This window comes from Trachemys scripta, chromosome 10, assembly GCF_013100865.1.
Source record: "Trachemys scripta elegans isolate TJP31775 chromosome 10, CAS_Tse_1.0, whole genome shotgun sequence".
Taxonomy (NCBI): domain Eukaryota; kingdom Metazoa; phylum Chordata; order Testudines; family Emydidae; genus Trachemys; species Trachemys scripta.
In genome coordinates, this window is record NC_048307.1 from 30,854,815 (window position 1) to 30,866,203 (window position 11,389).

Here is an 11,389-nt window from a genome sequence, read left to right on the forward strand (position 1 = left end):
AGTCTGCACTGACAGGGCTGGGAGTGTAGGGCGGTTTGGGAGCACTGGAAGAGCTGTGGGATGCAGGGGGGTTGGAAAGCACTGAAAGAGCTGTGGGATGCAGGGGGGTTGGGAAGCACTGGAAGAGCTGTGGGGTGCAAGGAGTGTACTAGCAGAGCTGGGGAGTGCAAAAGGCTTGGGGTGCACTGTCAGAGCTGTGGCATTCATAGGGGTGGGGTGCACTGACCCAGCTGTTGAGTGCCAGGCCTCCCGCCCCTTAGTTCCCAACCTCTCTCACCTCCCTTACTATCCATCAACATTTATCCCCCTTTCCCACACTGCATCCCCAAACCCCTCTTCTCCACTCCTCCACCCCTAATAAGCCTGCCCTCCCAGGACATTCACATGTCTAATTTCCACCCCCACCCCCAAATGCTTTAAGAACATAGCATATGAATGTCCATACTAGGTCAGACCAATGGACCATCTAGCCCAGTGGCCTGTCTTCTGACAGTGGCCAATGTCCGATGCGTCAGAGGGAATGAACAAAACAGGACAATTATAGATTGCCAGATGCTGGGACTGGATGACAGGGGATGGATCAGTCAGAGACTTAAGGACACCAGAGCATGGGGTGGCTTTCCTGACCATCTTGGCTACTAACCTTTAATGGACTTATCTTCATTCTTTTTTTAACCCAGTTACATTTTGGCCTTCACAACATCCCCTGGCAATGAGTTCCACTGGGCGACCTTGTATTGTGTGAAGAAGTACTTCCTTTTGTTTTAAACCTGCTGCCTATTGATTTCATTGGATGACTCCTGGTTCTGGTGTTATGTGAAGAGACAAATAACACTTTCTTTTGCACTTTCTCTACACCAATCATGATTTTATAGACCTCTATCATATCCCCCCTTAGTCATCTCTTTTCCAAGATGAACAGTTCCAATCTTTTAAATCTCTCCTCATACAGAAGCTGTTCCATACCCCTAATTATTTTTGTTGCTCTTCTCTGTACTTTTTCCAAGTCTAAGATATCTTTTTTGAGATGGGGCGACCAGAACTGTGCACTGTATTCAAGGTGTGGACGTAGCATGTATTTCTATAGTGGCATTGTGATATTTACAACACTATTACCCATCCCTTTCCTAATGGTTCCTACCATTCTATTCGCTTTTTTGACTGCCGCTGCACATTGAGTGGATGTTTTCACTGAACTATCCACAATGTCTTTAAGATCTTTCTTAAGTGGTAACAAAATAATGGAATCCAAATTAGCTATCATTTGGGATTATGTTTTCCCAATGTGCATTACTTTGCATTTATCAACATTGAATTTCATCTGCCATTATGTTGCCCATTCATCCAGTTTTGTGAGATCCCTTTGTAGCTCTTCACAGTCAGCTTTGTACTTGACTATCGTGAGTAATTTTGTATCATCTGCAAACTTTGCTACTGCACAGTTTACCCCTTTTCCCAGTTCATTTATGAATATGTTGAACAGCAGAGGTCCCGGGACTGATCCTTGGCCGCCCCCCACACACATTTACTTCTTTCCTCTGTGAAAACTGTCCTTTTATTCCTACCCTTTATTTCCTGTCTTATTTATTATTTATTTAACTTTATTTCCAGTTACAGATCCATGAGCAGACCTTCCTTCTTATCCCATGATTGCTTACTTTGCTTAAGCGCCTTTAATGAGGGACCTCATCAAAGGCTTTCTGGAAGTCCAAGTACATTATATCCACTGGATCACCCTTGTCCTTTAACCCCCTGGCACTGCTGCCACCAGACCCCCCCGGTGAGGGGTTTGGGAGGAAGTTTTTGCTTTATTATGCCCCATTCAGGTTCTGGGGTGGCTGAGGAGTCGGTACGTGCTAGTGAGCTTCCCGGGTTCATCAGTAATCTCCCTGGACTCCAGAGAGATTACTCATGAACCCAGGAAGTTGAGTAGCAAATACTGCTGCCCAGCCGCCCTGGAACCTGCATGGGGCATATCAAAAGCTTCTTCAGAGGAGAGTGAGAGGCTTCTCCCCACAACGTCTGGGGTCTGGGGAGAGGAGGGGATAGGAGGTGCGGCATGGCTGTGGCTGGCCTGGGGCACCTCTGGGCAGGTAGATGGGGGCTTTGGCTGGACTGGGACTAGGGTTGTCACCTGTCTAATCACACAAACCTGAACACCCTTGCCCTGCCCCTCCCCTCCCCGCCCACTCCCTGAGGCAACATCCCTGGACGGCCCTTCTCCAAGGCCCCGCCCCCTGCTCACTCCATCCCCCCTCCCTTTGTCACTTGCTGTCCCCCCCACACACACTCCCTTTCACTGGGCTGGGGCAGCGGGTTGGGGTGTGGGCTCTAGGCTTGGGCCCAGGGGTTCAGAGTGTGGGAGAGGGCTCTGGGCTGAACCTCAGGCAGGGGGTTGCAGTGCAAGAGGGGGTGCAGGGTATGGACTTTGAGAGGGAGTTTGGGTGCGGGAGGGGGCTCAGGGCTGGGGAAGGGGGTTGGGGTGCAGGAGGTGGTGAGGGGTGTGGGCACCGACTGGGCAGCGCTTACCTCGGGCGGCTCCCGGAAGCGACTGGCATGTCCAGCTCCTAGGCTCAAGGGTGGCCAAGTGGCTCTGCGCACTGCCCCTGCCTGCAGGTACCACCCCCACAGCTCCCATTGACTGTGGTTCCTGGCCAATGGGAGCTGTGGAGTCAGTGCTGGGGCGGGAGCAGCGCGCGGAGACCCCCTGCCTAACCCTGTGCCTAGGAGCTGCAGGGACATACCGGCTGCTTCCAGGACTCATGTGGAGCCAGGGCAGGTAGGGAGCTTGCCTTAGCCCCGCTGTGCTGCCCACTGGACTTTTAGCCACCAGGAGATTGATGCTGGGAAACTCCCAGCCAATCCAGGAGGGTTAGCCAGAGGAGTCCCAGGTAAGGTTGCCGAGGCGGGGGAGGTGCAGGCACTCAGGGCTCCAGCCGGCCTGGGGCTCCTCTGGCTTAGGGGGCGCCACTTGGTACTCCTCCAGGCAGGGAGGGGAGAGGGACTCCTGGCTCTGGCCGCAGGGGAGGGGGTCTTGGGGCTCTGGCAGAAAGGGTGTGGGTGGAAGGGGTGGAGCTGGGAGCTAGCCTCCTCTAAGGGGGGGCTCCACCTCTGCATGTGTGGGTGATTATTCTGTTCTTTACTACAGTTTCAATTTTCCCATTACTGAAGTTAAGTTTCCTGGACTGTAATTGCCAGGATTGCCTCTGGAGCCTTTTTTTAAAAATCTCCCCATTACCTATCCTCCTGTCATCTGGTACAGAGACTGATTTAAGCAATAGGTTACATATCACAGTCAGTAGTTCTGCAATTTCATATTTGAGTTCCTTCAGAACTCTTGGGTAAATACCATCTGGCTCGGATGACGTATTACCGTTTAATTTATGTATTTGTTCCAAAACCTCTTCTACTGACACCTCAATCTGGGACAGGTCCTTAGATTAGTCACCCAAAAAGAATGGCTCAGGTGTGGAAATCTCCCTCACAGCCACTGTAGTGAAGACTGATGCAAAGAATTAATTTAGCTTCTCTGCAATGGCTTTGTCTTCTTTTAGTGCTCCTTAGCACCTTGATCGTCCTCCAGTGGCTCATTTTGAAGCAGGAAGCCTGCCAAACAATCAATGTACTTAAATACTTTTTTGCTGTTAGTTTTTGTGCCTTTTGCTAGTTGCTCTTCAAATTCTTTGACCTGCCTAATTAATTATATTTTTACACTTGACTTACTAGTGGTAATGCTCCATTCTATTTTCCTGAGGTTGGAAGTCAAATCCTATTTTCAAAAAGATGCCTTTTTGCCTCTAACCTCCTCTTTTACTCTGTTGTTTTGCCATGGTGGCATTTTTGGTCCTCTTACTATTTTTTTTTTAAGTTGGGGTATACATTTAATTTGAGTCTCTATTAGTGCTTTTATATAGTTTCCATGCAGGTTGCAGGCATTTCACTCTTGTCACTTTGATTACATGCCCCCAAAACAAACAGCTACCCATGACTCACAAATTGTAGCCAATCTCCAGTCACTCCTTTTGTCTTAGGTTGGGGTTTGTGATTAATTTATCAGTAGTTATGGTAACTGAAAGGTGGGTTCAAACCCATCAAGGGTGAGCGCAGATTCATCAAGCTCACTGAGGTGTGATTCATCCAATGGTTAGTGTCTCTCAGCTTAGCAGTTCAATGCAACAGAAGGAAACTGGTTTCAGGGGGGATCCCCAGGCATCAAATGACATCAAACTGGGACCCCTAACACTACCATGCAGTCCAGGAGGCACACCAAATTTCAAAGCAATCTGATTAACCATTTGGATTTTAGAGCATTTACAAGAACCAAGCTTTAAAGCACATAAAATAGTGGGAATGGAAACCCTTTAATTTTTCTGTATTGGCCCATTCACTGTGTAAAAAAAAAAAAAAAAAGGTACAATTTCTTAAATATTGTTATCTATTTGGGTCCCTCAAGGATTTAGTGGGAACCATGGGTCCCGGGGCAAAACTCAGACTGAGTCCATTTTGACCCACATCTCATCAATAGTTTGATCTTGAGCTTTGGGCTACCCCCCACTCAACGCATACACAGTGCTGAACTCATATACTGTCAATCTGTAAGTATAGTTCAGTTGACTGTTCGAACGGTGCCATGAAAAAAAGAGTATACATTCAACCCAAGTCTAGGTGCAGTCCCATTCTGACTGCCCCCAGATGCAGCCCCAGGGACAGAGCCCATAATGAAAAGACATCTCATTGTCTTGGAGAAAGAGTATTGGTGATGGAATGGCCTTTGCTTGTACTGTGGAGGGCAGGTCACTTCACCATTGACTACACCCTTGAATCCAGACCTGCGCCAGATCCAGGAAACAACCATGTCCAGCCCCATTAAGGGGGTTGTAGCTGGACGTAATCATGGAATCAGGTTCCCCAAACTTATCCCTTCTTCTGCCAACATGCATCTTAACAACTGTGGATCACTGCCATCCCCACTTGTAGGTCTTGTTCTGTCTCTGCATCCCTTCCACACCTAAGGTGAGCTGCACCCAACTTGCACTTGTGGATTCTGGAGCCTCTAGTAATTCAATGTACACTGGGTTTGCTAAGGCTACCCAGCTTCCAGTACAAAGAACGCTTGCCCCACACTTAGTGAAATTGATTGATGGGAGCATGCTATCCTCAAGTCCCGTCACCTACTAATATGTGCCCCTTTGGGTCAAAATACAAGACCACCAAGAAACCCTGAAATTTAACTTTATTAACTCACCTCACTTCCCCATCACACTTGGCATCCCCTGCCTCTTGGTCCATGATCCAAATATCTCCTGGAAGATGCAAAAGGTATGGTTCGAGTCAGGCTATTGCCAGCAATGGTGTCTTGCAGAGTCAGGCAGCAGGGATAAGAAACAGCATGGAGAAGTCCACCACCTTCTGTGTCCAGCAAATTCAAGGAGTAACAGCTCACTAATCCCTGCAAAATATTAAGATTTTGCTTACATATTTGATTTTAAAAAATGCTGATGTCCTACCCCTGCATAGGTCTTATTATTGCTCCATTGATCTTCAGACAGGGGCCAAAATTCCACTGAATGGTTTTATACCTTTTTAGAGCCAGAACTCCATGCCCTATGGGAATACCTCAATGAGGACCTAGCAAAAAACTTTAACCATCCATCTACAATCGACCACAGGGGTTCCAGTTCTGTTTGTCAAAAAGAATACAGCTCTTCACATCTTTGTGTAGGCTGTCAAGCGACGAACAACATTACTCTCAAGAATGAATGCCCTTTACCTTTGAACAATGAACTATTGGAGAGGGTGGGCTCTGCTAAAGTTTTCACCAAGCTTGATCTTTGTGGTGTTTTACAGTCTAGTCTGTATCCTAGATGTCAGTGAGTGGAAAACAACATTTCACAACCAGTATGATCATTCTGAATACCTTGTTGTGTCCTTCAGTCTTTCCAACGCTCCAGCCACATTCTAGCACTTTGTGAATGACATCTTTAGAAATGTTCTGAAGCAGTTCGTAGTGATCTACTTAGATGACATCATCATCTTCTCAGAAATCCCAAGCCCTTCATGGCCAACGTGTGTGCTTGGTACTTGAGTGTCTTCAAGCAAATGACCTCTACAAAAAAACATGAGACGTTTTATATTGCGTGTAACTTTATGCAATTTGGAACTGTTTCTGTTAAGAGGTTTTTTTCACATATATATAAATTTCATGTTATGATCAGTCATTCTGAAATACTGCACATGGTGCACTGCATTTCCATCCCTTTACTAATGAATTACTTCCTGCCCCAAAAGCAGTCCTCTACTTCCTAGTCAGTCCTCACACTACCTATCATACTTCATTTGCTTTTGAGCTGTTGATACTCACCTACAGTGGCCCCACAATTCCAGTCTCCACTGCCCACTTGCTAAATTTTCAAACACCTTCATGCTTTCTCCCAGGCTTTGGAGATTCTCCTTATGAATGTACACAAAGCTACTTCATTATCCATCTTCAGATCCCACCTCAAAATTATCCTTTGCCGTGATGCCTCCAAAAACCTTGACAATGGTTGGGCTGCTGGTGTGCAGAGACCACTGCTTACCATGCTGACTAATACTGTCTCATTGCTTAGGGCTGGTCCACACTAAGCCCCCAGTTCGAACTAAGATACGCAACTTCAGCTACGTGAATAATGTAGCTGAAGTCGAAGTATCTTAGTTCGAACTTAAAGGTACTTACCGCGGGTCCACACGCGGCAGCTAGGCTCCCCCGTCTACTCCGCCTATTCCTCTCGCAGAGCAGGATTACCTGCATCGACAGCAAGCACTTCCGGGATCGATGTATCACGTCTAGACAAGACGCGATAAATCGATCCCAGAAGATCGATTGCTTGCCACCGAACCAGCGGGTAAGTATAGACGTACCCTTACTTGTGCTCCCCCATCTGTTGTCTCATCTTATACTTACATTGTAAGTCCCTCGGGGCAAGGACTGTCTTTTTGCTCTGTGTTTTACAGCACCTAGCACAATAGAGTCCAGGTCCATGACTAGGTCAGTGGCTCTCAACCTTTCCAGACTACTGTACCCCTTTCAGGAGTCTGATTTGTCTTGTGTACCCCCAAGTTTCACATCACTTAAAAATTACTTGCTTACAAAATCAGACATAAAATACAAAAGTCATAGCATGTTATTACTGAAAAATTGCTTACTTTCATTTTTACCATAATTATAAAATCAATTGAAATATAAATATGGTACTTATATTTCAGAGTATAGTATAGAGAGAGCAGTATAAACTAGTAATTGTCTGTATGAAAGTTTAGTTTGTATGGACTTCGCTAGTGCTTTTCATGTAGCCTGTTGTAAAACTAGGCAAATATCTAGATGAGTTGATGTACGCCCTGGAAGACCTCTGTGTACCCCCAGGGGTATATCTACCCGCTGTCCTATGTGATATAGTAATACATATAACAACAACAACTTCTCACAAGGGACACTTGGGGCTGGATGTTTATATGATTCTTGGAAATATCAATTTGTATGAGCAACCAATGGAAGTATTCAGGTACCATGCAGAAGCTGAACGGCGTAACCAGAGAAAACCTGGCTTACAGTAGCAAAGTTGATGTTAACATTAATGTGTTGGCAAGCTCTTCAAAGGGTTCCCTTTATACCATCAGCACTCCTGTACCGTTCAGACTGTGTTGTAAAATAGCAAAACCTGAATGGCTCCCTTCCTCTGCCCACAATGTGCTGCCTTTTCTGCAGTGATGCAGGGTGCACCAAGAGGGTTATCTGCAGGAGCTTTCAGCACCTGCTGGAGTTGGGGAAGCTCCTTCAGGAAGAATAGAAAAGATCGGAAAGATGTTCCTGTTGTAATTCCTGCTTTCCAGGTCTCTTGGGGATGGTGGCTCATATGATGTACACCCAAGTTTTCCAAGTGACAGTCAGCCTCGGACCAGAAGATTGGAGACCACATTCATGGGACTATGGCTGGTCCTTCTGGTAAGTGTCTCCTTCATTTAGTATCTTCATCTCACTCTTGGATTGTCTGATTATGGATATCAGTGCAGGAGTTACAAACATGGTCTTAAATATCCAGGAAATTGTATGTGCATTTCCAAGTGCAAAAAACACACAGTTGATCATAGACATTGGATTGCATTGGCTAGTTTTGAAATTGCAAATAAAAATCATTAGTTATATCTCTTGCAAGTCAACTGCAGCCACAATTACCACCACTGAGAGCAATTCCATTAAGTGTATACATTTGAATTAGGTGCCATAACATTTCTGAAACTCTTGGTTTCATGTATTTACAGTAAAGGCTCAATTGTGTCTTACAGGGAAATTTTCTATAGAAGCTGCAATGCCCCTGTGTGGCAGTGGGAGGCATAGCTCTTTTGGATCTCACAATAGCACCCAGGGGGAGTTTCTTGGAAGGTTTGAGGCAAATCAGACAAAGTGTTTTGGAGAGAATTTAATGTACAGTGAGGGGGGGTTGGTTTTGGAATGAGTCCCATATTTATTTTGCTCATGAGATAAAAATACTGGCTTGGCCTAGAAGCCCCCCAATATGTTTTATTGTTCTGCCCTTTAGGAGAACTGGCATATTTGACTAGTATAGGAGAATTTGGGGAGTTAGGAATATTTTGATCACAGTTTTCACAACTTTCAACAGCTTGCATTGTCCTGTGGAGCCTGAGGAAGGGGTTTCCATTGTAATTTATTGCATTTTAATTTTTTTTATTACTGAGTAATATTTTAATTCTACTCCCTGAAACAGGCAAGTGTGGACACACTCCCTGCAGGCACCAAGGCAGGGGATTATTAATGATCCCTCCATCCACACATACATTCCAAGGCAGGTGGTTATTAACCCTCCAGAATCTGAGGCAGGATGTTCTTAGCCCCTCACACCTCAATGCAGTTGATTATTAGCCCCCTCCACATTGTGAGGCAAGGGATTAGCCCTCCCCCTCTTCCAAATCCCACATTCCAATGCAAGGGATTTTTAGCCCCCCACTGCTGGGATTAGCCCGCACACACACACACGACTGTTATCCCCCACAATCCCTCCTGTGTTCCAGTGCAAGGAATTATTAGCCTCCCTCACCCCCTTTAGAAGGGTTATCAGGAGGCTATTGGGGCCCCCACCCTGGTTTCAGAACTCACTATGCACCAGTTCACATTGTTAGCCACATAAATATTGGATTTGCAGTGGCCAACTAATTGTGAGTGTCAGTTCAGTGATGAGTAGGAAGCAGCCTGACACAGCTGTGAGGGAGAGGCTGAAGGTGCCATGGCCCAGGTCATGGTCACTGGGCATTCCCAAACCTTCACACATTTGTTTAAAGTACACCTTTACACCGATATAACGCTGTCCTTGGGAGCCCCAAAAATCTTACTACGTTATAGGTGAAACTGCGTTATATCGAACTTGCTTTGATCCGCCGGAGTGCGCAGTCCTCCCTCCCCCCCCCCCGAGCACGGCTTTACCGTGTTATATCCGAATTCATATTATATCAGGTCACGTTATATCGGGGTAAAGGTGTATAACAAAACTTTCAGTTTCCTTGGTGTCTATTGATTCTTTATGTTATAGCTACAGTCTCCTGCCAAGCTTCCCTGAGTGACTGAGACACATTCTCATGCTTAACATTTTTATCTCCATGGTAATGATGTTGCCATTCTGGAATATCTCTTATCATAGGACCTCCAAGCACTTTAGAAACATCAAATCAGTCCCAGTGCCCCCTGGAAAGGGCTGCACATTGTCAATATTTTTATTCTGCAGTTTGGGAAACTGAGGCCAGAGGTTAAGTGGCTTCCCAAAGGCCACGCAACAAACCAGTAGCACCGCTGAGAAAAGAGCCCAGCCTATCACTCTCAGGTCCTTGCTCTGACCATAAAACTATGTTCCCTCCTTCCAGATTAACAAACATAATTGCCAAACAGACCAGACAACTGTATCTGCCTCTGGCAGTGGCCTACATGTAATGCTTTAGAGGAGGGTGAAAACAAAACAAAAAACTCCACATGGCCTTCAGGCCAGTTGTGAGGTGTTGTATGTAGGGGAAAATTCCTTGATCCCCCTAGGGATCAGATGATGCCCTGAAGTTTGAAGTTTGATTACCTCTAAGTCAGCAACATAAATATATAGGATATTATTTATAGCTTCCTTTTAAATCCAGTTCTAGTGTTTGAGTGTCTGGCCTACACAGCAGGAAGGCCTACACCCCCTACGAAAAAGTACAGGAGAGGAAAGGTCATCTGGTGGCTGGGCTTCAGAGGGTGGGTGTTCAGTTCCTGACTATGTCACAAGCTTCCTGTGTGCCATTAGTACAATTGTATAGTTTCACATAGATTCAGTCCCCCTTCTGTAAAATGGGGGGAAGAATACCACCCTTCTTCAAATAGGAGCTGTGGGAATTAATGTTTGTGAAGTGCTCAGATGTTATAGCAATGGGGACATATAGGTAACTAGACCAATTGCCACAGGTGTTATGGAGGTGCAGGTCATGACAGCATAGAGCTGAGTTTTGCACTTAAAGCAGGAATTGGAATTCAACCTCCTAGTTGTATTTAAAAATCAGTTTAATCTAATCTAGGACCACACATACCCAAGTACGAGTAATGAATTTATTACATTGCTGCAGGGCAAAATTAAGGTTGTTTGGATATCAACTGCACATTTCTAGGTCTTACCCTGTCTGGATTTCTTTTAAGTTTAACTTTAACTCAGAATTTCCAACATTTTTCAGATGTTGAATTAATGAAAATTTTTAAGATCTTCAAACATAGCTCCCCCAACTACATTGCAATAAAAATCCCATGCACCAAATCTCAGAACCTAGGTCAGCTGACTCACGCTCCTAGGGCCGGGCAGCAGAGCTAAAAAGAGCAGTGTAGACATTTGAGCTCAGCTCTGAGACCCTGCGTGTGGGTGGGTGGGTCTATATCACAATATTATTGCCCCACAACCCAAGCCGGTGAGCAGAAGTCAACTGATCCAGCCTGGCTGCATTGCAGGTCCTTTAGTGCAGTGTAGACATACCCAGAGAAACCTGCCTCACACTACCCTATAGCTCAGTGCTCTCTCCTGCAGTATGGGAGACCCCAGTTCAAATCCTACTCCAACCTTAGACAGAGGAGGGAGCCAAACTGTGGTCTCCCACAGCCCAGGTAAGGTCCCTAATCGCTGAACTATAAGGTAGGCACCACCTCTTCCTACTGCTGTTTTGTGAATAGCACCAAAGCCCCAAAAATACAAATAAAAACCTGACTAAAGCCATTCAGTGAATTCATATCACATTCATGAATAGTTTTAGGTCAACTGAAACTGCATTTTTGGAGAATAAACTATTCATTTGAAAAATTTCACCCCACTCAACTGTAGCATCCATGTTACCA

General features: G+C 45.6%; 1 protein-coding gene across 2 annotated transcripts in view; it reads left to right on the top strand.

Moving 5' to 3' along the window:
* GSG1L (GSG1 like) overlaps positions 1-11,389 on the top strand; it is a 115,592-nt gene that overhangs the window by 58,404 nt on the left and 45,799 nt on the right. For both annotated transcript variants that reach the window (XM_034784544.1, XM_034784543.1), the window contains exon 4: positions 7,870-7,981. In XM_034784544.1, the coding sequence (XP_034640435.1) occupies positions 7,870-7,981 (112 nt within the window). The remainder of the gene's footprint in view (positions 1-7,869; positions 7,982-11,389) is intronic.